We start from the raw sequence: 27,422 nt of genomic DNA, 5'->3' as shown, positions 1-27,422 counted from the left end.
CTGGGCCATGGTGACCAAACTCCGCTTTTGCCCCTAGAGGTGTGGGGGAAGGTTGCTCGGCACCTGCCCGGTGTAGACCTGTCCTGCCAATAAACAGCGGGGTCAGCCTCCAGGATTACAGCCAATGTAAACACAGTTCACTGGGCAAGCAATGGGAAAGGAGAGACATCCTCAGCCCCATGGTAATGGAACCAGGGGCTGAGGGAGAGCCCAGCAAGCAGGATAGGATGGACAGCTGGGCGGTGAAATGGATTTCGATGCTCATGGTGTTTTGAACCAAGAACCAGGCGGGGACAATGCTGGGTGGGGCAAGCAAGAGAAGGCCAGGGGTCTACTCACAGACTCCAGGCAGCTCCGCATGCCCCCACAACAGCTGTGTCCGGAGAGCTGCCCTCCCTACTCTGGCTTCTGCTGAGACCATGGGGTTGCTGCAGTATGCTCCTGTCTAGGCAGCCACAGGGCTTCTGCTAATCCATTCTCCCCCAAACCCATTCCACCCATGGCACAGGGGATCCAACCCAGCTTTGTCCTGCCTCGTTCCCCCAGAAGAGCCCCCACAGGCTCATGTGAGATTCCCCTCCCCCCCACCATCGCCACCTCCTTTTAACTCCATTGGATAAGGGGGCTCTGTGGAGGGCAAGAATAGGAGGCAATGCTAAGGGCTGCCCTTGCTGAATGGGGCTGGCTGACGCTTCTGCCAGTGCGACTGCCTCCCAGGCTCTGGCACCATGCAGAGACGGTTGGGCACAGACTGCAGGTCTGTGCCAAGCCGGCTGGGCGCCAGCTGCGTAAGCTGGTCAGAGACGTACAGTACATTCCTCCCCTGGCAGAGGTGGGGCCCCCCCGTGTGACAACAGCAACTGGAACAGAACTTTGATCTCCTTGTGATCCCAGGGCATGGCAGGAATCTCAGCAGGGCAGAATGGCCCAGACTGAATGTTAGCAAAGAGAAAGGCATGGACGGACCTCTGGGTATTGCTGTGCAGCCTCTCTCACTTGGTTCCCCAGCTTGGGAAATTGCCAGTCTTCTGCCCATCTGCCCCTGTGAGCGGCTAGACAACAGCTGCCATGCACCCTAGAGGTGGCTGCATTTCACTAGCTGTTGCAGACATAGAGTTACATTCGCCCCTCTGTTTCGCTGGCTTCTATCACCTGGTTTCTGAAGCTTCACCCGCAGCTGCACTGGGCGGGGGGAGTGAGGCAGCTTTGGGGGGCGTGGGGTCATGGCACGTCCAGGTGCTGCAGCCCCTCCTCTGCCAGAGGGTGCCACTGGCAACCGGTGCAGTCCCAGAACAGGTCGCTCTGGAGAGGGAAGGGGAGTGCAGCAGGGCCCTTCAACGAAGCACATCTCCTGGGGAGTTTCTAGCAGCACACTCTGAATCTGCTCTTCCCTAGTATAACCACCCACCTCTGGGAAACACCAGCAGCCTTCGCCCGGGGGTGAATACGTGGGTGGGGCACGCGGACTCGCTGGCACAGGGAGTTGGAATCTGCCTCTCTCCCTGCCAGTGGGGGTGGATCCAGCCGCTGCGGAGCTGCTCGGTGCCAGTAGGGTCCTTTGGGACTAGAGATGCTACAGAAGTGAGCCAGTGGTATCAATGCTGCGTCTGTGCGCAGAGAGCTGGCCTGGGATAATGGGGGCCAGGAGGAATCGTGTGTAGAACTTCCTGCTTCCGCAAAATGCTTTCTCCAGCTCCTTTCCTCCGCCCACTCCCATGGCTCCTGGCATCTGACTGACGCCTCATGCTCTCAGGACTCGGGTTATTCATGCATGTCGTGGTCTCTGGCAGTTCATGCTGTGGGGCTGAGCTCTGGGAGCCCAGCAGTGGGCTCTTCTGGGCTCGGTTGGTCCTTCTTTCTCTGCCCTTGCCCCAGCCGCGATCTTGCATGGAGCATCACCACTTAATAGGTGCAACAATGGGCTGAAAGCGTTGTAAGAGGCATAGCATCAGCTGGTCAGCAAGAGCAGGGGGTTGGGAGCCAGGACTCCTGGGTTCTGTTCACACCTTTGAGAGAGTGTGTGGTCTAGTGGTTAGAGCAGGGGGGCTACGAGTCAGGATTTATGGGTTCTGTTCCCAGCTCTACCAAATCACATCACCCTGTGCCTCAGTTTTCCCATTCCCCAGGTAATGATACTGACCTTAGAGGGGTGCAGTACACGAATGTTTGTAAAGCCTTTTTAGATGCTATTGAAGTGCAGAGGTTTGTTGGCATATTGTCTTCTCTAGGAGGCATGTAGGGAGGATTAATTAGATAATGGATACTGCGTGCTCTATAAATGCTAGATTAGTATTGCAATGCGGTATCAGCGGATCACGCTGCGATGATTGCATGGCTGTCTGCAACTCGACACAATACCTCCTCTTCCCCCCACTCGCCCTGTTGCTACGGCCGGTGGAAGGGCTAAAGAGGGTCGTGGGGAGACATCTGTGCCTCTCTAACCTTCCTTGTCCTCCCACTTGCCTCCCTAGCTGCTGGGCTGAAACCCAGAGGTGGCATCATGGTCTTGTGGTTAGAACTTGAAACTGTGAGTCAGGAGAAATGGGCTTTATTCCCAGCTCAGGGAGGGAGCTGGGTCTAGTAGTGGGAGCAGGGTGCTTTGAGTCAGGACTGCTGGCGTCTTTTTCCAACTCGGGCAAGGGGGTGTGGTGTCATTGTTGGAGCAGGGCAGCGAGGGCTAGGATTCCTGGGTTCAGTTCCCAGCTCAGGGAGGAGAGTGTGAGCTGATTGGAGCTGGGGCCTGTGACTCAGGAGTCCTGGGTTCTGCTCCCAACTTTGCTACTGATTTGTGGTGTGCAAGCTACTGCCGCTCTCTGACTCAGTTTCCCGATCTCTGAATGTTGCTTTAGTTTGGCTGCATGTGTAAGTACAGTGCACTGAGATCTGGAGTGGGGAACAAGCACATGCTATTTGTTCCTGCCCGTGTGGCTCATGGTTCCCCGTCCTGCTTCCTATGGGGAACCCATCAGTGATGGGGATGGTGCTCCGTTCACACGGACCCCAGCAGAGCTACTCTCAGGCCCGCTTGCTGTCCTACAGGCTCAGGCCACATCCCGCTGTTCTCAAAGGACGGAGGTAAAGAACTTGCTATCTGGAATGGGTGAGGTGGTGCATGGTCCCTGAGGTCATGAGCTCCATAGGGGACTGCACGGCTTGCTTCTCAGGGTGTGGGCAATGCATGGGACGCCATGTGCTCTGTGCAGAGAACACTCCCTGATGCCATATGGCTGCTGCACGGACTGTGTTTGTGCTGCAGAGGGTGGTGTGTACACACGCCCTGGGGTGGTAGGGTGGGGCCGTGTGTGTGTGTGTGTCTCCATGGAGAGCTGCCCAGCGTGTTATACAATCTGCTGTCAAGGGAGCTTCAGTTTCAGCATGGGGAGGTTACAAAACATTTCACCCTGCCGTAGCACAGCGATTCAAATGCATTCCCTACGCAGGTCAGGGAAGAGGACAGACGGACCCTCCTCCCCATCTCCCCATGGAGATGAGGGGTCCCTGGGAGAGGGCAGGTCAGAGAGGAAATTGGGAGGTTGAGCAGAGGAGCCACTAGAAATCAGACATGGGCCAGAGCTGCACGGTTTGGTTCTGGATCTGACCTTCACCAAGCTTTGAGGGTGTTGGATCCAGGAGTCGGGATCAGACCCATCCCTGCTAGAAAGCTGGGGGGAGAGGGGGTTATAGCCACAGAACCATTGTCAAAGGGGTGGAAGGAGGAAGAAATGAGCATGAAGCCCGTGGTGCAGATCCTGAGTCGATCTAGAATATAAGCCAGCCCCCATCTCAAACCAACACATCCTCTTCTAGGTCATTAGTAGCTGTGGAAACCTTCAGTGTCTACTGTATGCCAAGTCCGAAGCCCAGCCCAGCACCACTCCCTGCCGTCCTCATGCTGAGTTTTGTTTGCCAACAGGATACAGTGCACCTGGGAGGACAGTCAGCACCACATGACGGGGAACAAACCATGGAGAGTGACGCCAAGAACGGGGAGGCTGCACCAAGATGGAGGAGACCTCAGGGAGGAGCCCAAGAAACCCAGGTGCTAGAGAACATGGTTGGGGCCGCACGCAGGAGCAGAAGTGTGGCGCTGGGGATCCCTTCTAAGAGCTGTCGGGACGGGGTGGACTTGAGCTGCGTGCCTGGGCCCAACTCAGCACTGCGCTCCGGGGAGAAGGCCTCTTTGTGGAAGCACGCCGAGAGGGCGAAGGAGTTCTCTCCATGTCTGAGATGGGGCCAAGAGACCCTTGGGGGGCTGGAGACAGCACTGGACTCTCCGTACCATCCTGCCGTTGAAGCAGATTTCTCCAAGCTCATGGAGGCCAGGCACCAGCCCCCCAGGAGGATGCAATCGAAGGAGACACCCGAGTTCCAGCTTCACTCCGAGCCCGAGAACGGGGAGGTAAATATCAGCTGGGCGGAGCAGAATAAAGACAGACCTGGCCCTATGTGGACAGAGGCCATGCTGGCCAGCCAGCTGGCCCTGTACAGCCATGCTTACCACAACTACCCCCTGCCATTATCTGGGCTGGAAAACCAAAGCCCGGCTGCCACTAACAAACCTTACCGGCTGTCTGAGCAAGACTCCCTCCACTCTGCCAGTCCCTCTGGGGACAGCGTGGGCGATCCCACTTCCTTCCACCACCTGAGCACTCACTGCCCCTTCCTTCTTGAGGCCAAGCTGGCAGAGAGGAACCCCTTCTTGGCTTCCTCCATCGTACCAGCCAGCACTCCAGCTGAGTCTGCCTATGGCAATAGCTTGGCCAGCCTAGCCCTGGCTCACCAGCTCCAGGACTGCCCCTCTGCCTTGGGAGAGGCCCAGTACACTGACCCCGATTGGCATCGGGCACCTTACCCGCGCTCATGGAGCCAGCCGGTGTACGTGGGACCCCATCCAAGAACAAAGACCCCGTCAGCTTTTGAAACCTGCTCCAGCTCAGGAAACAAGGTAAGTGCTTGGAGTCTATACAGCTATTGCTCTTCGTGTTACAGTGGCACCAGGAGGGCGGCCCCAGCTGAGAGCCGTGTGCTAGATGCTGTACAAACACCCACTAGTGGCCAGCAGCACCACTGAGAACAATGCTGTTGAGCACTGAGCTCTCCTTTGAACATCTGGCAACAAGAGACAGTCTCTGCTCCAGAGACCTTCCAGTCTAACTAGACAAGACAAGCAGGGAAAGTATGGTTGTTCCCATTTCACAGATGGGGAAACTGAGGTGCAGAGCAATTATGACTCAGCCAAGGTCACTCAGAGAGTCTGTGGCAGAGTCAGGCCCTTTAAATCCCAGCCCAGTTCCTTAACCTCGATTCTATCCTACTAAGCACCCTTAGTTTCACAATCAATTGCATGCTCTTTGGGAGGGGTATTGGAGACATCTTATGTCCTGGGGCTGGAGGTTAGCAGTGGACAAGGTCCCAGCGAGGATGTCCGGGCTCAGGAGTGAATTGCAGACCGGCTCCCTGACCTGCCGTTGGACTGATCTCTTGCTAGAAATGAGCCCAACAATTCGTGCAAAAGCACATGCAGAAAGGGGTGTGCGGAGCCAGGTGACATGGCAGAGGAAGAGGCAGACCTGTGAGTGGGCGTTAGACCTCAGTGGCAACTGAACCCTGGATGCTTTTGTATTCAGAGGATGAATCAGGAAGGTCCTTGCTGGTACCGTTAGGTAGGAGACAACCAGGGATACATGTCTGGGATCAAGTGGACAACATAACCCATTAACTAGGACCCAGAAACAGGGTTCTCCATCGGGAATAGTCTCCTCTGTGCTAGCCCAACCAGCTCTGGACTCTCTCCCTGGGGAGCTGCATAGGGAACAGCCAGGGTCTTAATTCAACCAGCCACTCTAGCACCCAGGATCAGCCAAGCAGCATGTTGCACTGAGCAAGAAACAAGACTAGAGAGGGTTAAACGCCTGTGAGGTCTCCCCAAGAGTAGCAGCCAGCCCGTCACTTTTAAATATGAAAGCAGCTGTTGGTTTGCAGGGTATCCCTGGGGAATATCTGCCTGGTGTCACCGGATCTCCCCCAAGTTGTGCTTGCCCGGGGTGACGAGGCCAGGCCTTGAACCAGCAGTTGGTAGGGGTGCTTGTTAGAGGGAGTGATTCAGGCTCATGGGCTGCTGGGCCTTGCTAAATTTCCAGCAGTGTCTTGTGTCGGGAAATGCTGTTGCTGGAGGCTGCAGACCAGTGATGCCCCCCCCCCCAAAGGTTTGTGCTTCTGGTTTTTCCGGCTGGTGCTCTCGGCCCCCCTCTCCAGTATGGGGGGTTGGGTCCTTAGCTGGGTGCAGGTGCTTGAAAAGGCTGGAAGCCACTCTCCCAGAACACTTGTCTCGATGCTGCCGCTGACCCCTCTGCACTGCACACAAAGCCTGGTCTGTGGGACCCAGGTTTGCGGACTTGGTGTTTGCATGGGCCCCCACGCTGCATTGTAAACCTTGACTTCCATTGCTGGACCCAGGTCTCACAGCCGCGCTAACGCATCCATACTGCACTACGCAGACCTTCTGACGTGGGTCTGCGGCTTGAGCCACTCTGCAAAATGACAGGCCTTGGACCCCAGTCCCAGCAGGACTCTGACCTGCTCCCCAGCAGGGTCCTAGAGCCCTGGTCCTGAGTCCTTGCTGCCCTAAGTCAGACTCATCTATGTGTGGATGGAAGTGGGGCTTGAGTCAGAGCCTGGGCTTAGTGTGCAGTGGAGACAGACCCTCCGACGCCGGAGTGTTAGAGACGTCCCAAACAAGATGCGAGCATTTTGAGGAAGGGAGTGAGCCTGGTCTCCAGTGCCCCCTGTCTGACTGCGGGCAGCCCAAGGGGCGATCGCTTAGAAGGGATGTTGTCGGTAGATCAGGAGTGAGAGACGGGACAGTTTGTAGCAGTGGCAGGCCACATCCCTTCAACCTTCTGGCTTGATGCAGACTGAGGGTGAATTCATGGTGCTTTTCTGAGTCGTGCTAATGGGGGTAGAGGCCGGGTGCTTGAGGGTCCCCTGCAGTGCTGCTATGGCCATTGCGAGAGGCTGTCTGGCACTGGGACAGGACATGGACGCCATCTGAGAATGGCAGCTCCTGGGTTTGGACTCCCCTCTGCTGCCTTGGGTGAGTCCCGGGTTAATGCCTCTGTCTGTAAAACTGGGATAATGATGTCATTGACCTGCCTCGCCGGGGGGCTGCGAAGATTAGTCATTTAAGGATGGCGAAGCACTGGGGAAATGATAAGCTCTGCTTATGTGCCAGGTAAAGCTTGAAGCCTTGGTTCATTCTTTCCTCAGTCAGTGAGGGTTTAACCTGAGCAGGGTTTTGTATTATTTATTGGTATTCCAGTAGCGCCTGGAGGCCCCAGCCAAAACCGGGGACCAGTTGTGCTGGATGCTGTACAGACACGTGGTAAGAGACAGTGCCTGCCCTAGAGAATTTATAATCCAAACAGGCCAGACACACACAGGGAGGGAGAAAGGAAGGAGTATGATCCCCATTTTACCAGTGGGGAAACTGAGGCACAGAGACAAGGGGCCAGATTTCCTAAAGAGCTCAGACCCAGCCGCTCCCATTTAAGAACCTAAAATAAGTTGTGGGAGCAAAGTGCATCTGCAAAGCCTGACTCATGAGACTTGCCCAGGGTCACACGGAGTCCCGGGCACGGCCGCATATCCTGATTCCCAGCCCAGTGCTCTAAGCACAAGTCCCTGTGTCCTCTGCAGTTAGTATGGCAGGTGTGCCCGCTGGGCCTGCCCTTGTTCCCCCAAACACACTTGCTCCTCTCACTCTTCTCCCCCCTAAAATCTCCCCCGCCCCACTGACTCCACTCAGCACTTTGCTTTTTCCCCTCTAGGAGTTTTACCAGAAGAAGGATCCTGGCTTTCCCAACACAGGAGAGGACCTGGCCCCTGTGCCCGACCAGGCGCAGCCTCGGCTGCTCGGCCAGTACGAGGTGGGGAAGGTGAAGCGAGATGGAGAGAGCGTGCTGGAGTTGACCTACGTGGAGCCCACGCGGAAGGGAGCTGAGCAGAGGGGGTGCATGGCACTGGCCCCTCCCAGTGACCAAACCCTTCCAAACAACCATGGCCAAATGGGTCAGCCGCTGTTCTACCTAAAGCACAAGGTGGCAGAGAGTTTGTGGTCCAGCCGGCCCCTGGTTCTGGATTATCCTCTCAGCAAAGCACCGGCCAGGCCCTCTGAGTCCAAAGACGAAAGCCTCGTGTACCAAAGCCTGAAGCCTGGCTCCCCTGCGGTGCTGCAGGAATCCTCTGGATCTCCGTGCACTGACAGATCCCAGCCCCCTGCCCTTTCCAAAGTAGAGCTCCCATCTGGGATAGAGGTGCTTCCAGCTCATGCTCTCCCCTGCAAATGCTCCCCTTGGGACTTCCCCCCGAGATGCTGCAAGAGGTGCCAGGGGGCGGGCTGTGACGCTGCCAACTCCTTTGGCACCAGAAATGAGAAGCCCGGGCCGTGCCGAGAAGGAGATGGAACCTTGGGAGGACATGGCATTCAACGGGGCAAGGTTTCCTCCCTGCTGCCCTGCCCTCCTAGCAATCACCACACCAAGCTGAAGAAGACCTGGCTGACCAGGCACTCGGCGCAGTTCAGATGCCCTGCTAGCTGCCTTGGGGACAAAGGGGCTCCTGGCCAGATCAAAGAGGGTTTGCCTCTGAGGTTCAAAGCTTTAAAGAGGGAAGGCCAGGAGAGTGCCGAAGAAGCAGATGGACCTGGCAAACGGACAGCTAAGCGGCCCTACAGCCATGTCTCTGGGGAGGATCTCTGGAGCCCCTGCGGCAGGAGGGGTAGCTATTTGGCAAAGCGGAGCTCAAAGGCAGTGGCGAACGAGGCGCTAGATCCCACGAGGAAGGATTGTGAGGCCCCGGAGCAGAGGGAGGTGCTCCCAGCCATGGGAAGGAAAGCAGATGCAGGAGAGGGAGGTAAGAAACGTGGAACCTGTGTAGCCGAGCAGAGAAACGGGGATGCTAGGCCAGAGTTGTGGTGGCGTGGGGCTAATTCTTGCTCTGCAGCTGCCCCATCATTGCATAAGACACCCCTGCAGAGTGGCAGCTTGAACAGCCTTTGCTAGCTGACCTGATCCGCAGGGCAGAGCATGACTCCAGCACCGAGCATTGGCACAGGCTCGTCACGTTCAGGGGTAACTTTCATTGGGCCGGAGACATTCAGATTCGACGGTGACAGTGTAGGCGGATGGATGAAGGATATAACTCAATTCCAATTCTTTGGTCACTGAGAAACACGCACATGAATGCAGACGCGCAAACGCTCACACAGGTACGCAAGAATGCAACGCCACACCCCAGCAAGATACACATACATGACAAATATGTGTTCGTGCATGTAAATACACACGCTCATGCGCTCAGGCACAGAAAGACAGACAAGAGCAAAGCCCATGATTTGGAATAGCTTTGACTTTGCTCTTCAGTTATGGAGGGAGCCAGGAGAGAAGGAGAAGGGACTTGGTCCCTAAATCCTTGTTCATTGTGCCTGGTGGTGGGGGATAAAATGTCTCCCCAGGTCTCCTCCCTTCCACAGCAGCTCAAATGCTTTAGAAAACAGCTGGGCTGGGAGAGAGCAGGACCGGGGAACTTTTCTCTAGTGTTTCCTGCTGCCAGAGTCCCATGGCTCTCTCCTTGGCCCTCTCCTCTCCTCCCTCTCTCCATGGGGGACGGCATTCCAAATGCCTTCAGTTGCGGTCCCTGTCCCGTAGCGCATACGAGGCAAATTAACATGGTGCAATACGAGCATGCCATTAAATGCTAGGCTGTGAGGGAGGGTGACGGGGACAATAATCACAAGTTCTTCGGGGTGGGGGGGCTGTGTTTTTCTGGGCGTTCGTGCAGCACCCAGCACATGGGGGCGCCGATCGTGACTGGCAATGCAGATATAAAATAAGAGTAATTGTGTGGTTACCCAGTAAGGGACAGACACAGCCTAATGGTTCTTGGAGGGACATGAATATGGCCGGGGACTGGTGGTGGGGGGGTTGTGGGCAGCATTCCAAGTGCAACTCCCAGCATGTCGCCAACTTCAAGCATTCAGCAATCATGAATAGAGTCCCCCAAAATCATGAGATGATTTACAGATAATTATTTTGGGGTGCTTTCTGGTTCCGGAGCCTTTAGGGTCATGTTCTCAAGCTTTTCTCCCCCACCACAAGGGCTAGAAAGTTACTGTGTATTTTTGTTTTAAATGCAAGCTGAGATTTTCCTGTAATCATTTGACTTCTGGAGCTGGGGGCGGGGGGAACCAAATATTGCAAGACTCGCAGTCAAATGAGAACCCTGCTTAAGAGGCAGCATGAAAGAAGGGGTGAAGATGCCTTCGCAAGGAGGATAGAGAAAGAGCATTAAGGTTGGCTCATTGGTGAAGGCAGAGAGAGCAGGGAAGTGAATGTGAAAGGAGACCAAGTCAGAGATGGCAGCAGATATGAATGAAGCAGGGCCAGGAAGGAGGACCAGTTTGAATTTGACGCTCAGTGTATGGGAGCCAGTGAGATGCCTCAAGGATATGGAAGAGGACAGAGCTGCAGAAGCCAGGGGGAGGGAGCTAGCGAGCGTCAGAGGCCACAAGATCTTGTTTGGTCCCCTAGATTCATCCATCACCTTGAGTGACCTACCTCTCCACCCCACCTGCCACCCTCTGTGCAGCCACTCCTCTGTCTGTGTCTCTCTGACACCTCCAGGGCATCTCAGCCCCCCTGAGCCAAGCTCATCTCTTGTGAGGCCAGTGGAGTTACCCCAAGGATGGATTTGGCCTGTTCAGTTTGCCTTGTTGTCTTTCCTGATTTACCCACTCTCCTCCGTGGCAGGGAAGGAGGGGACCTTGGGTGGAGAGGGTATGGTAGGAGATAGGGCGGAATTAGGCTTGGGTGTTGCGGGGAATCACTCAGATGTGATCAGACATTCTGCCACCTTCTCGGGTTCCATAAGTTCACGTGGCGACACTGCACTAGTCTGCTAGGCTGTCTTTCTGGTGCATCCCCCCCGCCGAGGTGTGCGAGGACCTTCGCAAGGAATCTTGGCCGGTGTCTTCGTAGCTGGTGCTCAACCCCATGTCGTTTCCCCAGGGCTCCTGAGTTGCAACGGAGAGGACGCCGGAGAGCAGAAGGAGAAGCGGTACCTACAGAGCGTTCCATGTATGGCCCTCCCTAACTGCATTGAGAGGTGTTGTGCTTGTGCCTCCAAGGATGGCATGGGCGCCGTGCCCCCGGAGGAGGAGGAAGAACCCGTGGAGACCTTCTGTAGGCTCCTGCATTTCCGAAGGTGAGCACACATGCAGCTGTCCTCTTCAGTTCTCCTGTGGCACTGAGAAGTGGCACCCTTGGGGCTTGCAAGATAACGAGTCTGGGGGGAGCCTGTGCTGTGATTTGGGGAAGCATGGGCTGCTATTGGCAATGGCCCTCCCACACGGGGCGTTTGCTCATTCCTGCAGCCCCCAGGAAGCAGAGGGTAGAAGTGAGTATTAAATTAAAAAAGGAGACACTGGGTTGGGATATCAGGAAGAGCTTCCGAACAGTGAGATCAGCTGGGCAGTGGAGTCTGCTCCCCAGGGACAGGGTGGGAGTCACATTGCTTGGACATTTAAAACGAGAATGTGGAAGGCCCCGGGAGATCTGATGTAGGGAACTATCCTGCCTTTGGATTGCAAAGTCTTTGGGACAGGGACATCTTTTTGTTCTGTGTTTGCACAGCAGCTCGCACCATGGGGTCCCAGGCCAGGCCTGGGCCTCTAAGTACCATGGTAACTATGACAAAGTGGAACTGTTCTTAATGTTTCCTCCGAATATTGTGGGGGTGCCTCAGTTTCCCCTATGCAGTTCTTAAGTATCTAGGTGGTGGGGTGAGGGTGTATGATCATTGCAGAGCCCTAGAGGGCAGGTGTGTGCAGGGGTCTGGACACAGAGAATGGCCAACACCCTGTTTCCTGGCAACTGATGGCCTGCCCCCGCCCCCCCCCCCCCAAGGTGAAAGCTGAAGGGTTGGAGAACAAAGGAATCAGGTGACCACCTGGCCCAGGAAAGCAACAAAGCCCAGAGGAGGAGGGGCTGGAGGGAGTTTCAGTTTGGGGCTGGCTGGGACATGGAGTGAAGGGCAGATGTGGTTGTCTGGCTCACTGCCCCCCAAAATGGACCCAGCTGAGGGGTCCTGTTCTCTGCACCTACAAGCTCTGTGTTAGACCATGTTCCTGTCATCTAATAAACCTCTGTTTTACTGGCTGGCTGAGAGTCACGTCTGACTGCGAAGTTGGGGGGCAGGACCCTCTGGCTTCCCCAGGAGCCCTGCCTGAGCGGACTCATTGGGGGAAGCGCACGGAGGGGCAGAGGATGCTGAATGCTCCAAGGTCAGACCCAGGAAGGTGGAAGCTGTGTGAGCTGTGTGTCCTGAAGACAGGCTGCTCACAGAAAGGCGACTGCCCCAGAGTCCTGACTGGCTTCATGGGGAGCAGTTCCAGAGCATCGCCCAGGGGCTTCGTGACAGTAACACAAATAATATGCCCATCCCCTCCCATCCCATCCCAACTCCTCTACACTTCCATTCCATGACGCTGTGTTCCTGTCCGTCACCTCCTGTCCCTACAGGCTGGCCTGGCTCTGCTTTTGAGAAACTGACATAAAATGCAATGACAAGTAATAAAAAATTGTGCTGGACACACTGCATGTGCAGACAGCTAGAGCTGGCTGCAATCACAGACACCATCAAACCACCGCAGAAGGCAGGGAAAGGGGGGCAGTACCCCTTTGTATCTCACAGACGGCAACAACCTTCCCTTCTGTATAGCTTTATGCACCTGCCACCACAGGAGATCTCACAACCTAATGGGGCTGAGCTTAATCAGTATTTGGATGGGAGCCCTCTGGCCAAAACCAGGAGGGGTGTGGTCGATACAGTAGGGGCTGCTGTTCTGTCTGAAGAGAGCTATCCGAGGGTCCTTTGCCAGTGGGTGTATTAAAGATCTGATGGTGCTGTTTGTTAGAGTCAGTGTGTTCACCCCAATGCTGTAACCAGATGCCAGTTCTGTTGGGGGACTGTTTGGGGGAAGCGGGGACTCTGAAAAAGCCGGGGGGGTCATGGTGGATAACAGCTGAATGTGAGCTCTCAGTACGACCCTGTGGTCAAGAGCACTAATGCAGTCCTTGGACGTATCACCGGGAGAATGTACGGGGAGGTGTAAGGAGGTTATTTTCTCTCTCTCTCTCTGATATTCTCGTGACTGCTGCTGGAATACTGTGTCCTGTTCTGGTGCCCACCAGTGAAGAAGAATGCTGATAAATTGGAGGGGCTTCAGAAAAGAGCCACGGGAACAATTAGCAGGAGTGCCTAACCTACGATCCATGGGCCGTACATGGCCCACCAGAACATTGCATAAGGCCCGTGGCCTGCTTCAACACAATATACTAACGGCCGAGTAATTAGCGTTTTGTCATCATGTTTACAACAGTTTAGTTTACATAAGTGTGTCAATAGACAATACTGGACATAGGTTGTTTCTATCTCAATACCTACAAAACAAGCTAAACTTAAAATATAAATCAATACAGGTGACTTCAAATCTTATCAAAATGCGTGGAATCTGTTTGGCCCACACAAGGTTGTGCTTAGGTTTCTGCAGCACCACTGAATGAAAGTATTGGAAAACGCGTTCTTGTGATAGATGCCAGGAGCCCCATCAGTTTAGTTTAGCAAAGAGATGGTTAAGGGATGACTTGATCATAGTTTATAAGTACTTGCCTAGGGAACAAATATTTGATAAGAGAGGGCCCTTCAGTACCGCAGATAACGGTATAACTGGAGCCTATGCCTGGGAATTGAAGTGAGACAAATTTAGACGAGAGATAAGGCTCACATTTTTAATAGCGAGGGTAATTAACTATTGGAACAAGTTACCAAGAGCTGTGGTGGATTCTCCATCGCTGGCAATTGTAGAATCAAGGCTGCTGGATGTTTTCCTAATAGATCTGCTCTGGTTCAATGAGGAGTTAATTCAGGGAAGTTCTCGGGCCTGCGTTCTGCAGCTCAGACTAGATGATCACAGTGGTCCCTTCTGGCTTTCTAATCTGGGAATCTGGGTTGAGATTATGGGCTCTGGAGTTTTATCCCTTCAGGAAACCTGGCCCTGGAACGCTAAAGCCCTGTTCCCTGCCTGCTGGCCACAGGTAGCCAGCCTGGCAGCCCCTGGACTCTCTCTCACTTGGTAGTTTTCTCCTTGCTGTGACCATCGCTGAGTCCTCTCTGTGCTGCTTTTAGGCTCACATTCTCTGACAGTGGAGAGCTGAGTGTGGATGGATTTTCCACGCTGGATGAAGCCGAGGGCGAGAGTTTATGCCTGAGGATCTCCAGCAGGGAGAGAAGGGCCCAGGACATCAGCATCAGCCTCAGCCTCGCCAAGTATCTCCTCTCCGTTCTGGGGGACCAGTTCTGTGAGGCCATCAGGAGAGACAGAGAGGCCTGGTTGTGGGCTCAAGGGGAAAACGAAAGTAAGTCAGAAACAACGGTGCTGGGGACCACTTTGGGGCACGGAGATGCTCACCTACTGCAGCGTGTGATGCCCTGAATTCCACAGAAGCTAGACGCTCCCCTGCCCGGTGCCTGGGGTCACTGCTTACCCCCTGGGCAAAGAGGGCGTGAAATGTGAGCCGGGAATAGTGATTCTTGTTGCATTTTGCACCCGCTGGGATTGATCCTTCTGTAACCGGCCCCAGTGGGAGTCAGGAGAGGCTCTGTGTGAACGGTGAACTTACCCTGGTGCAAAGCTGGGGGCCAGAGAAGGGAGAGGTAGGTCGCAGGTGCCTGTGTGTCTGCACTGCAGCTGGGAGGTGTGATTACAGCATGTGTAGGCGTGCCTCGGCCGGCTTTAACCCAGCTAGTTCGAAAATGAGCAGAGACACCGCAGCAGCATGGGTGGTGGCACCTTGAGTATGCCCCCGGGGTCCTGGGCTCACCGCACTAGCCTGCAGAGCCACAACTTCCCTGCTATCGTTCCTCAAGCCAGCTTGGTGCTAGCTAGATCAAAGCCAGCTCTGGTGTAGCACACAGGCTGCGACTGCACCTCCTGACAGCCGGGAAGACAGGCCCAGTGACTCCGTAAGTTGTAATGCAGGTGCCCAGTGGGGCCCCGTGAGTCCGATGGAGCAGGCCGTTTCTCGGCTCAGTCCATTTCCCAAAGGGTTGTGCTGACAAGGGGGTTTCTCTGTCCTGGGTCTTGGGCCACAGTCGCTCACCGCCCGCGTGGCTCAGGTTCCTTGGTTGGAAAGCTGGGTTTGTGCCTGCCGAAGTGAGCCACGGTGAAGTGCTGTGCTGCCCTGTCCCCTCTGCTGGCTGTCTCCAGCGCATCCGATCCAGTTCTGATCGCAGTGGCTCCAGTGCAAGTTGGGAGTCACTGGGGGTGCCTCTGCATTTACACCACTGTCAGCGAGAGCCCTTCATTGGCTTGGCGGCAGTGTTGCAGGCCTCACCTGAGCTATCCACAAGCACCCGCTCTGCAGGAGGTGGTAAGGAACCTTGGGGCCCGGGACTGAGCGACCACGGAGACTCCACTCCACTCTGGTGTAAAGCCGAGGTGCTGCCTCTGTGCCGTGGATCCATGGAGAGCAGTGTGTGATCATGCCATGTGGAAAGCAGATTCCCTGCTCACCCCAGGGGAGGGTGCTGTCCCATGCCAGGGCAGCCTGGGGAAAGCCAGGAATGCTGTAGGGCAGTTTCGGGGAGCTGTATGGGAAGAGGGGGAGCGTAGCTCAGGCTTGGGGTTAGACTGAATTCCCTGGCCAGCTCTAGTGCCGCTGTCTCCAGGTTACGCTCTTCCATGCGGGCAGAAGCTTTGTGATGAAGGGGAGGGGAAGCGGTGACATGGTTGGAGCCGGAAAGCCGGGAAGGGAGGAGACCCCCCCCAAAATTTGTTCCCAGCAGCACGGTGGTGGTTGAGAGCAGCTTTCCAATCCAAACAGAAAGGCCTTTGGCAGGAAACAGAGGCACCCCAGACTTTACACCTCAAATATTTGGAGTACATAGTGCCTGAGTCCCATGCGAGATAAGGGCCTTTGTCCCGGAGCAGAGGGGCCAGCAGCTGAATGCATTTGTTTGCTTGCAGGGGTGAGCGCCTGGCGGCGAGGGAAAGACGTCCAGCAGGCCTGCGATGCCTGCCGGCACGGCCTCTTCAACACTCACTGGAGCTGCTCCAGCTGTGGGTTCCAGCTGTGCTCGGAGTGCTACCGGACCAAGAGAGAGAGAGCCAGCCCAGGTAGTGCCCAAGGTTCACAAAGCACTTCAGGAGAGCGTTGGGGGACAGGCCTGGGGCAGTTATAACCGTCCGGGAGGTCAGCTGAGAGCACGTACTGCATTGTACGACAGCATACAATGGAACCCTCAATCCAAACAGTCCTGGTTGCTGGGGTGGAGGTTTTGTATCTGGCCTTTAACCTGAATTTTGCAAATGGCCCCTCCGTTGAGCCAAAGCTCCAGATCTGAACATGCAGCCCCCCAGCGTGGGGTGTGCAGAATCCAGAGCCAAACTTGCAGCTTAAGCCTGTTTGCTCCATGACACTAGCATGGTTCTGGGTGTTGCTGCAGGCTCCAAACTCAGAGCGGGTCGAGCCAGAGTTTGGCTGAAAATCATGGCGCTGTTGCAGGAAGCTGGATCCGGTGTGGGACTGGTGGAAGGTGAAATGTGCCACTTTGACTGACTGACAAATTGAAATGCTGGGTTCTTTTGGAGCCCAGACTGAAAGCAACCCTTAGGATGCGGGGAACAGTCCTCCCCATTTGGATTTAATTCAGAGAATAGGTTCCCATGAGCGCCAGCCAAGTGACACCTATTTGCATTTAGACGTGTGCAGCAGAGCAGAGTCCTTCCTCTGTGAGCCCTGGATTGAAGAGCTGAGGGCTTCATCTTGCAGGTTGCTGACTGCACTGAGGTCCACAGGCCCTGTCTATGCTGCATGGCGACCTGTTTGCACGGGTGTAGCTAAGTCAGTGTATGGCTGCACTGGTGTCAGATGGGTAGCACGAGAGAGCACGCCTCATTTTGCACTGGTGCAGTGTGTCTGTGCTAGGGGTTTGCACGAGTGTAATTACACCAATACCCCTGCCCAGACAAGTCCTTTGGCTAAGGGAGGGGTGGGGGGGAATGGACGGAATTCTTGGTGCTGCTGTTTCGACTCTGTTGACGTTGGTAGAGGGCTCAAGTGGTACAATTTGCAACTGGATTTCAGCCTCTCCCTGCATCCAGTGTCTGAGTTTGGAGCCATCTCAAAATTTCCAGTTTGAAGAGTTTTTTGGGGTGGGGGGAGGTAGCAGCTCCGGTCCCTGTGAGTTTGTCAGCTCTCAGCAGTAACTAGTGCCCACATATTCTCTCTCTCTCTCTCTCTCTCTCTCTCTCTCTCTCTAGCCCGGGCAGAGGAGTCTGTGCAGTCAGCCAAGTGTGTCCAAGGGCAGGGCCATGACGTTCTGTCCCTGATTCCTGCACAGTTCATCCCCACCCATGGTGAGCTACCCCCTGGCGCTTCCCAAGGCAGTTGGGCGAACAGCAGGAGAAGCTGGAGTACAGATCATGGGAAATGGGCTCGGCAGGGCTCCCCATTCTTGTGCTTTATGCTTAGGGGGGAATGATCCCTACTTGGCACCTGGAATTGAAAAGGAAGCATCTGATCCAGTGCTCCTTTAGCTGTTCCCTGCAGCGCTTCCCTCTGGGCATGTCTCCACAGCCAGCATTCCCACCCTGCTCCCTGCAGCGCCTCCTGCTGGGATAGGCTGGGGCTGCAGTCACAACGATCTCGTCCACAGTCAGGGCTCCCGCTCCCTCCCTGCTGAGCTCCTGCCGTGCTTTGAGGGAGGAACTGGCTGGGACAGAGCTGTGCAAAACGCTATTGCTAAGCAATGCTGTCGCCTCTCAGACCTGCCGCCTGCTCTAACCCACCTCCATCCTTCTCCTAGTCCTGGCTGAGCTCTGGAAGCTGATGCACGAAGTGCAGGTGAAGTTTGACATCGAGTCGCACTGCCCCTGCAGACTGAGCATCCTGAGCAAGAGCCTCACCGACAACACAAGGGGCGGGCAGGTATGATTCAGGGGTAGGGGCGGGATGGGTGTAGGGGGAAAGCAGCCAGAGTGGGGTCTATTGGGACGGGATGGGAGGGGGCAAGGAGAACACGGGGGGGTGGGGGAGGCTGGATGTAAAAGGAACTCTGTGTCTGAGTAGGAGACACCCTGCTTGGCATTCAGAGGGGTGATGGGGAGCAAGCAATGGTAGCAACAGAGGTGTATCCATAGTAACTCCAAGCACCCGGCATGCCCAGAGAAGCACCGTGCGGGAGCAGTCGTGCTGGGGGTGCTATGGGTGGGGGCCTGAATCTCACTCCCAGCCATGTACCCTACTGGCAGGGGCTGCTCTTGTCTGTAATAGATGGGGTATCCCATGATAGCAGGCCCCAGCCTGCTGGGCTCCGTGGGGCCTGGGGTATCAGTGCCTTTAGTCGCAGTTTGATGTCTGGAGGAATAGTTATGGAGCCTTCCTGGGAGGGAGTCTAGAGGGAGCAAGGCTGGGAGATGGTCCTACCTGGGGCGCCCTCATGGACCCCTCACTTTGGATGTTTCAGAAGGCGGAGATGGGGAACCTGACACCTTTGCTACAACCTGCCTGCAACGGAGAGACAGATGGGTCGAGGGAAATCAAGGAAGGTAGGTCTCGCCGATTCTGTCTCTGCTGCGTGCACAGAAGGATTGGACGCTCTCTGTGCATGCCACTGATGCAGCAGGGAGCAAACCAGCCCTCCTCCTCTGCAGCCTCTGGGAGGCAGAGGGGATGGGTGAGGAGGGCTGGGTGCATGTGCTGTACCACCTCTGTGGGAATAGAAGACACCACGGGAGAGGTGCGAGTCCCCAGTGTACATGGGAAAGCAGTGTAACCTGGGTCAGGGCTGGGAAAGACCCAGGGCTTGGGTAGTTGTGCGTAGGGGGTGAGGGGGGGGCAGGGCAGGAGCTGCAGGACAGGACTGAGGTGCAATGTGGAGTTCAGGGGCTGTAGGGCAGACTACAGAGCTGAGAGAGAGACCCTTGCATGGCTCCTAATGGTACCTGCTCTGTGCCTGGGGGAGCAGGGTCTCCTGCGGGCACCTGTGGACTTGCTGTTCTGCCCTTGTGGGACGCCCAGCTCAGAGTCCCCTGGGGGAAGGGTATCGGTGACGTCTCTCCAACCCTTCCCCTTTTGCCCCCCCATCCCTAGAAAGCCCAGACTCCGTCCACCCGCTGAGCGAGCCGGGCCCTAAGGGTACGGTGCAGACGTCCACTCTCTGCGAGCTGTTGACCTCTACGGCCGTCAGGCTGTGCCTGGGGCAGAACGGCATCCGCATGGCATTCGCGCCCGTCTCCCCGGCCTTGCCCAGTGTGAGTACAGGCCGCTGCCGGGGCCCTGCAGGTTCTTTTGCTGGTTCTACCGCTGGGGGCCTCCCTTCAGACACAGGCTGGGCCTCCCACTTCCAACACCTGGATCTGAGCTCCGCAACTTAGGCCCCCCAATACAGATTCCGATCCAATCCCAGATCCAACCTATGTGCCCCAGGCCCATCTCCAGGGTAAATGATCCCGGGTCCCCGAAGTTGGATCTCATAGGGAGATTGGCTCCGACGGGGCTGTGCTTACTCCATAGGAGGGATTATCAGTCACGTCCCCGGGGAGAGGGGCCTGGGAAAGGGGTAGGGTGGTAAGGATGCCGTGGAGACACTGGGGTTTCAGTCTTGGTCCTTTGCCCTCACAGGACAACAGGATCACCAACATCCTGGACAGCATCATTGCCCAGGTGGTGGAGAGGAAGATCCAGGAGAAGCACTCAGAGTGTGAGCTGAGGAGCCCCAGCCCCCCTGAGCCGCAGGTCTCCCACTGCATCCTGGCCCCGGGGGGACTCCTGTGGCTTCACGATCCAAACCACTCCTGCAACTACAAGCTCTTCCAGGAGCATTGGAGGCAGGGCCAGGTAGGGACAGTAACACCAGCACCTATAGTCTCGAGGGATCTCTCTGGGCTGTCTCCTCAGTCCCACCCCATCCCCATCACCTGTGTGCTTTGTTGCATCAGTGCCACACCAGAGCCCCACGGTCCTTAGTGATGTGCTGGCCCGGGGGCTGTCCAGGCTGTTCCCTCAGCTCAGTACCACACAGAGAGGAGGGCTTTTCCCAGGGCTGCTGCATGGGGAAGGGGCTTGTTCTACCACCCCACTGGGGTTGCTGTTTGAGGGTCCCCTGTTGAAGGGCTGGGAGCAGCCTTGTCTGCCCCTCTGCACTTCCCCCAAGGGTTATAGCATTCCATTCTGGCCCCCCATGCCCTTCTCCCCGGGATGACGTCTCCTGCACACTCTCTAGGCACGCTCCAGCCCGGTAACCTCCGCCTCCCCTGTGCTGCCCCCCCGCAGCCTGTCTTGGTTTCAGGGCTGCAGAAGACACTGAAGAGAAACCTGTGGGAGCCCGAGTCGTTCTGCCACGAGCAGCGGGAGCAGGAGGTGCAGGCGGTGAACCTGCGAAGCCAGCCGGGCTGGACAAGGATCAGCAGCAAGGACTTCTGGGATGGCTTTGCCTCCAGTGCCAGTAAGCAGCTGAGAGCTTGCCGGAGGGTTAGCATGGAGGCGGGGCTGGCTCCATTGGGCACCTGCAGGTGGGGTGGGGACTGTTGTACCGCGGCTTGTTAGAAAGGAGGGTGCTGGGTCTCAGGGCAGTGCCTAGTAGACAGATGCCCACATCACAAACCCAGCACTAACTGGGCCCCTCCCTCCTCTACCCCCTAGAAAGGGTCCTTCCAGGGCTGGGCTGAGGCCTGTTGGCAGGACAGTGTGGAGAGGAAGCATCTGTCCTGTGTGTACAGAAGCTACCAGTCTCCAGGGCATGGGGGGAGAGATCTGGCTCCTTTCTGCTGCAATAAAGTCAGTCTGAGTTTAAAAAGGCACAAGGGAACCAGGGTTATTTATCATCCCTTCCCCATAGTGCGGACAGGACAGACCCAGCCAAAAAATAAGGCTTGGGATAGCATGGGCAACTGCAGGGACCTACCATGCACTTCTCTAACAGTGAGCGTGGGCACCAGCCTCTGTGCTCTGGCTGCATGTGGAGGGGAAACTCACTTGATACGTGCACCGTCCTGCTGCCGGGGAAGGTCTGATGCTTTGAGTTACAGCGGGAGTAAAGCTGGGGAAGCAAGGCAGGCTTGGGGTGCGCAGGGGCTCTGCCAGGAGAGACACCCTGCTCCCCGCAGCCTGCATAAGTGGGAGACCCAGTTGTCTGTAAGACTCTGCTCTTCCCTTCCCTACAGAATGCCTGGAGACAGAGAACAGCGAAGGGAACCTGCTCAAGCTGGAGAGCAGCTTTGGGGACATGCCAAGGTGCAGGTATGTGGATACTGGGGGCAGAGAGAAAGCTACCCACTTGCCTGCCCCCGGCTCTCCCTCTCCGTGCCGGCTCACCCGCCCATGGCTCCCCCCACTCCGCGCGGCTTGCCCACACCCTTATCCTGTCTTCCCACTCACCTGCGCCCATCCTTGCCTCTACATCCACTCCCTCACATCATCACCTCCCCACTTTGTAGGGTTAGGACCCTTCCAGGTTCACCTCAGTGTCAGAGCTGGGACTGGACCTCAGGCCGGTGTGCAGGCCACTAGCCATTAGCATGGAGGTACATGCCCCCACTGCACATGGTTGGTCACCGTGGAAGTGCATCTCTCAGTGAACCTGCCGTGATCGGCAGCCGCTACATGGGTAGCACCTTCTACTCCCCAGGTGAGCGCCCAGGCCTGGCTTTTCCAGATCCCCTGGGCTACCTCCTTGCATGGGCAGCCCCAGAGCCATCTGGGGAAGGAGACTTAGCTTAGAGTGGCTTTAGCTCCCAGGGCTGAACCCACCCCTTGTGTGAGTGCAGGGCTGAGCCAAGCTGTTGCGGCCCCCTCTGCCTGCCACTTTCCCCGTAGCTTGTAAGCCTGCCGCTGCCATGGGATGGGGAGCGGAAAAAACAGGCCTTGTTTTTCACATCCATGTGTTTTTATTTTGGAAGGAGGTGGCGAGGAGCTGGCAGGCGGCTGGGGCAGCGGCAGCCCCTGCCAGGACCTAGCTTTTCCACTGGGGCACAGGGAGTATTCTCGGTCTGCTGGCTCTGTGGCTGTAAGCGATAGTCTCCTCACAGCCTCCATGCCACGGCCTCGCCTCCTTCCCTACCATTACAGGAGTGCACTCTGGGGTCCCGAAGGAGGGAAACCACAGCACAAGACACAGGGGCTCTTTGGACTTAGCTTTTATGCAGCAGGGCAGCCCCCACTGCAGATCCCTATAACAGGGTCCTGTATGGCAGCACCCCACATGGGAGGGAGACTCCAGCTCAGCCTGTTCTCAGAGTCCTGCACCTTATTGCCCTGCACCATGTCTCATCCGTCACACCGGCACACAGCTCTGCCCTGCTGACTTCGGGGGTGGGGTTCACACTCATTTTAGACTGAGGATCAAGCTCCCAATTCTAGGAAGGCAAGAGGATTTGGGGAGGGAAATCCCAAGTGCTGCCCTGACCCCACTTCCCGGCTGAGACTAGGCCCCCAGAGATCAGTCTCGGGCCGAGTCCGTCTCTGCCTTCTCACCCTTCAGGGACGGCTCGATAGCATCTCGTTACAACATCTGAGCGTATCACTGGTTTGTATTAGGGACAGGCCAAAACAAAAGCCATTTCTATGAACAAACCCTGATCATTCACCGTACATATCTCCTTCCATCCAAGGACCTCAAAACCACAGAGACACATTGACTAGTCTTTGTAACCATCCTCTGAGGCTGCCTTCCCCGCATGTTACAGACAGAGAAACTGAGGCATAGAATGCTCACAGAAAGAGTTGATGGCAGAGTGGGGAATAAAATTTCCAGCCCACCCTGCTCTGACCACTAGCCCCCCACTCCCCTTCCCAAGCTGGGAATGGAGCTCAGGAGCCCTGACTTCCAGACCAGCCCCTCCCCAGGTGTATGCGGCCGTTCGAACTATGGCATAAATGCCTTGATTTCACAGCTTCATAAGCTCCGTAGTATGGTTGGGGGCATTCCCAAGTTCTGCCCATGCCAGTGCCATGGTTGTTTCCGTGAGCAACTGATGCACGGCAAAGGGATAAAGCTGAAAGGAGCGCCTAATAAATGAAAGGGCAAAGTCAGCGTGTAGGTGCCATCTGTGACCTCCTTGTTGATTTGGGTAGGCTACGTGGCTGGGCAAGGATCCCCGGGCAGGCTCTGCCACCTTTGAGTAACCAGGAGTATTTCAGATTTTTGTCAATAACCTCCCTAGCACCCCGCAAGCCCAGTGCTTCTGTCTGTTACGCTGCTGTAATACAGGGGCGTCCCCCTGCGGTTAGTGGCGTTTCAATGGGTTAACTGGGAGAGGAAAATCTGGCCTGTTATTGTGGGCCGTAACGTTTCCCAGTGCTCTTTAAAACCCAGACCCAGTCAGTGTGTCCACACTTCAAAGAAAGGGGTGTTCTTAACTTGGGTTGGCCAACGTGGGTTCAAATAGCAGGAAAGACATTGCAAATCGGGTTAGCAGCTCACATTCAACCCCAGGCTCCCACAGGCTTTAACCTGAGCTGAGTTGCTGTGTTTTCCCTGCTCTATTTTAACTCAAGCCAGGTCACCGCAGTAAGGTTGTGGGGCAGGAACCTGCAGGAACAGTGTCCTTGCACTTTTGGCCTTGTACGCACTGTACGGGCAAAGTCATGCCGCATGGCGGACGCCGTTTTATACAGAAACATGCTGTGGAGTCTTACTGGTGGAGCAGGGTCACACCAGCAGGGGCAGAGTACCTGCACTTAAAAAAGTTGGGAGCACACCCCCGGCTGACCTGAGTTAAGAGCTTTTTTGCAGTGTAGACCTACTCAGTGTGGCGGTGTGTGATTTCCTGCAGGCTGGCTGCAAGCTAGGGGAAGGAGTCACCTTTTCGGCACCCGTCATTCCTTCCTATTGTCTGTTCCTCAGAACATGCTCCTGTATGATAGAGTCTGAATGCCCAGGGCTGGCCCATCGGCTGGGAGAATGGCAGCAAAACAAGCTGCGGGGGGAGAGAGTGACATGCTCTAGTTTGGGGTGTTACGAGTCTTCTCCTCTCTCCCACAGGGCTGAAAACCTCTATGCCAGTTTGCCGCTGCTGGAGTACTGCGGGCATGATGGAAAGCTGAACTTAGCCTCCTACCTGCCGGGTAGCCAAGGCAGGCAGTGGCTGAGTCCCCAGATCTGTGCTGCCTATGGTTTGTCCTGCTCTCCACTTGCATTTTAATTAGCTCTTGTACTGCCTGTATGTCTCAAAGTGCTTCGCAAAGGAGGGCAAGCCTCATTATCTGCCACTGACAGGTGGGGAAACTGAGGCAGAGACTTAGCCAAGGCCACATGGACTCCGTGGAAGATAGAACCCAGGAGTCCTGACTGTCCGTCCGGTACCTTATCCTCACTGCCCTGCTTTGGTGCCTCTGTATTTACAAGAGGCTGATCTGTTTCTCTGCTGGTCTCCAACAGAGCCAATAGATCTGCTTGGGTTCCCTAGCGGGGAGTTACCATGTTATCAGTCCCATTTATTACACATGTTATGGTAGTGTCTAGAGACCCCGAGTGAGATGAGGGCCCCATTGTCTAGGCGCTGTATGCACACAGGCTTGTTGTCTCTTCATTAAAGCTCTGGAAACCACAGTATCCTCTTTTGGGAAACAGCAGAGGCTGGGAAGCAGCCTCTTCCTGGCTCAGATGAGGGAGCTGCTGGGCCAGTGCATGAACTGAGCTGAATTCTCATGGGACATTTGCTCCCGATTCCCAGGTGTGGCCCCCGAGGACAGGACCGTTGGGACCAAAAACCTGACAGTGGAGGCGACCGATTCCATCAGCGTCTTGGTGTACGTTGGGGCGTACCCACTGGACGGGCACAGTGTCCAGAAAGGTAGGGCTCCAGGAACTGATTGGGCTCCAGGTTGCTGGCAAACCACCACCCCCAAATACCCGTCCCTTTGTGCCACAGAGATTCTCCGGAGGGCGGAAGAGGATGGAGTCGATGACGTCCTTAAGGAGCGGCTCTGGGACATGAGGAACTGGGCAGGAGCCCTGTGGCACGTCTTCCGAGCGGAGGATGCTGACTGCATCAAGGGGTTCTTACAGAAGGTGAGTGATTCTTGCAGGGGCCTGTGCCCAGAGTCCATTCCAGATGGGCCCAGAAATCTACTTCCAGTACTTCTCCTCCTAGGACTGCACCCAGGGTCTAGTCTGCATGTGTCCCACTCAGCCCTAGGCTTCTCTGCTGAGATTTCCCACAAAGGAACCCCAGGGCAGGGCAGCAGATTTTTGCAATGCAAGCTGTTGACTGAGACCTGCCAAACTCATCTCATGTCCGCTCCACCCTTTCCCCTGGCAGGTGTGCAAAGCCCAAGGGGAGGACAGAGTGACCCAGCTGGATCTGAACGGCCACAGGAGCTGCTACCTGGATGCGTCTCTGCGGAGGAGGCTGCGGGAGGAATGTGGCGTGAGCGGCTGGACCCTGCTCCAGTTCATGGGGGATGCAGTGCTGGTGCCAACAGGGGCTCCGTACCAGGTCAGGAGCCCGGCTCTGATTCACTTTAGTCTTCTCCCCATAACAGTTGCCCCTGGGTAGGGGTAGGGTGCCCCTATTAAGTGCTACCCCCTTTTACCCTAACCAGAGCTGAGAGTCTCCTTCTTAATAATAACGTCTAACTCTCATCTAGCACGTCTCATCAGGAGCACTCCAAGCACTTTACAAAGAGGGCCCATGTCATTATCCCCACTTTACAGATGGGGACACTGAGGCACGGAGAGGGGAAGTGGTTGCCCAAGGTCACCTAGCAACAGTGCTGGGAATCGAACCCTGGTTTCCTAAATCCCAGTGCCCTCCCCACTAGGTCACGCTAGCTCCTAGGGGGCTTTTTATCCGTGCATTGGTCAGCTGGCGCAGGCAGCGTATCCCCATGTCCGGATGCCCAGTCCCAAGGTGATACTCTCTCCTCTGGCAGGATGGTGTCTTCCCACCCTTCTGATGCTGCCCCGGCACCCCTGGGCTCCCTCACGCGCTCTCCTTCCCCCACGGCAGGTGCAGAGCCTCAGCAGTACTATCAGCGTCATGCAGAGATTCCTGTCGCCGGAGAACGCCGCCCGCTCGGCACGGCTCGTGGCCCAGGCCACAGACCCTGCCGGCACGGCACAGAGACTTCATGCACAGGTCAGGAGCTAGCCTCCCTCCCCACGACCACCGTCCCACCTGTGGGGGCTCTTGCTGTAGTAATGGGTGCCTGGCTCAGCTGGATGGGGTCAGGAAAAGTTCTGTGGGCTGCCATCTGATCAGCTAAGCAGAATCCCGCCAGATCAGCACATGGATGGCAGATCTCCCCAAAAGTCTGGCTGTTGGGGATTCACTCCTGAATCCAGGGGTGCTGGGGGCCCCCCAGAGTGCTGAAAGCAGAGGGGGTCTTACCATCTGTGGCCATTAGAACCCGAGTAATTTTTGCAAGAGACAGAGTATTAACCCTGGCATCCTGCATGCCCAGATTTCAATGTGGGTAACTACACTCTGCCTCCTTAAAATCCCCCTGCAGTTTCAAGTGAATACAGGATTGTACTTTGCTTCCTGCCCTAAACTGTTGTGCAGCGCTGATGTCCACCAGCGGTTGTGTTCTACCCTGGAGCTGGCTGCATTTTGGTTTGAGGTGAAGTGGCTTCTCTGTATAAAGGGCCTGATCTCGCCTTCCTTAGGCTGGCTCAGCTCTGATGTTATTCCATTGTTTTCAGTGGAGTTCCTCCTGCTTTACATGGATGTGAGGGAGAGGAGAATCAGGTCCATTGATGCAAAGAGCCTTGGGGTCCTTTCAGCTGAGCTGCTCTATAGGGGTGCAAGGAGTTACACTGATGCCTTCATGACCTCGTAAGCCAGTGTCTGAACCCTGCTTCTTTCCCTTCCCTTGCAGATGGACAGCCTGGTTTATGGTGCTGTGAGGGACGCAGTGGGGACCCTGCAGGGCTACAATTAAGGCACTGGCAGGCATGCAGCATGGAGACGGAGGACTGGCTTCAGACCGGGGCCTCTAGGAGTCCAGGAGGAAGAATTGAAACGAAGGGGGCAGCAGCACAGGATTCCTGGGGAGCCCCACATCCGCCTATCTGGATGGGGAGTGGCTCTTTGGCACTGACTGTGACAGGCCAGGGTTGTCAGTCTGAAGTGACCAGAGCGCAGGGCCTGTGACGAGGAAGATGGCTGCTGGACAAAATGGGGCCAAAGCATGCTCAGGCCCAGCCACTCCCCTGCTCCAGGAAGGGCAGAAGCTGTGACGCGGACAGGTAGGAGGGGATGAACCACCTGAGATACCATCCTCCCAAGTGATGCGACCCCCAGCATGTTCCATGCAGCTCCTGCCAGGAGCCAGCCAAGCGCCAGTGAGTCCCATGGGATT

At 56.0% G+C, this 27,422-nt stretch overlaps 1 protein-coding gene across 1 annotated transcript; it reads left to right on the top strand.

Moving 5' to 3' along the window:
- The first annotated feature begins 3,964 nt into the window (after positions 1 to 3,964).
- On the top strand, positions 3,965 to 27,002 carry HR (HR lysine demethylase and nuclear receptor corepressor). The gene is made up of 18 exons (XM_077805547.1): positions 3,965 to 4,945; positions 7,827 to 8,910; positions 11,064 to 11,259; positions 14,242 to 14,471; positions 16,082 to 16,231; positions 17,378 to 17,473; positions 17,923 to 18,044; positions 18,583 to 18,664; positions 19,209 to 19,369; positions 19,740 to 19,955; positions 20,391 to 20,562; positions 21,281 to 21,356; positions 24,100 to 24,182; positions 24,791 to 24,910; positions 24,989 to 25,128; positions 25,379 to 25,555; positions 26,069 to 26,197; positions 26,940 to 27,002. The coding sequence occupies exons 1-18, from the start codon at positions 3,965 to 3,967 to the stop codon at positions 27,000 to 27,002; spliced, it is 4,278 nt and encodes a 1,425-aa protein (XP_077661673.1).
- The last annotated feature ends 420 nt before the right edge of the window (positions 27,003 to 27,422 follow it).

This window comes from Eretmochelys imbricata, chromosome 26 (assembly GCF_965152235.1).
Source record: "Eretmochelys imbricata isolate rEreImb1 chromosome 26, rEreImb1.hap1, whole genome shotgun sequence".
Taxonomy (NCBI): Eukaryota; Metazoa; Chordata; order Testudines; family Cheloniidae; genus Eretmochelys; species Eretmochelys imbricata.
This window is presented reverse-complemented; position numbering and strand designations above follow the sequence as displayed.

Bases quoted from the DNA above. Each gene is read 5' to 3' on its own strand.
- HR (XM_077805547.1), top strand. From the start codon at position 3,965: ATGGAGAGTGACGCCAAGAACGGGGAGGCTGCACCAAGATGGAGGAGA. The intron at 18,665-19,208 runs GTAGGTCTCGCC...CCCCATCCCTAG, and splicing joins GTCGAGGGAAATCAAGGAAG to AAAGCCCAGACTCCGTCCAC. The intron at 19,370-19,739 runs GTGAGTACAGGC...TTGCCCTCACAG, and splicing joins TCTCCCCGGCCTTGCCCAGT to GACAACAGGATCACCAACAT.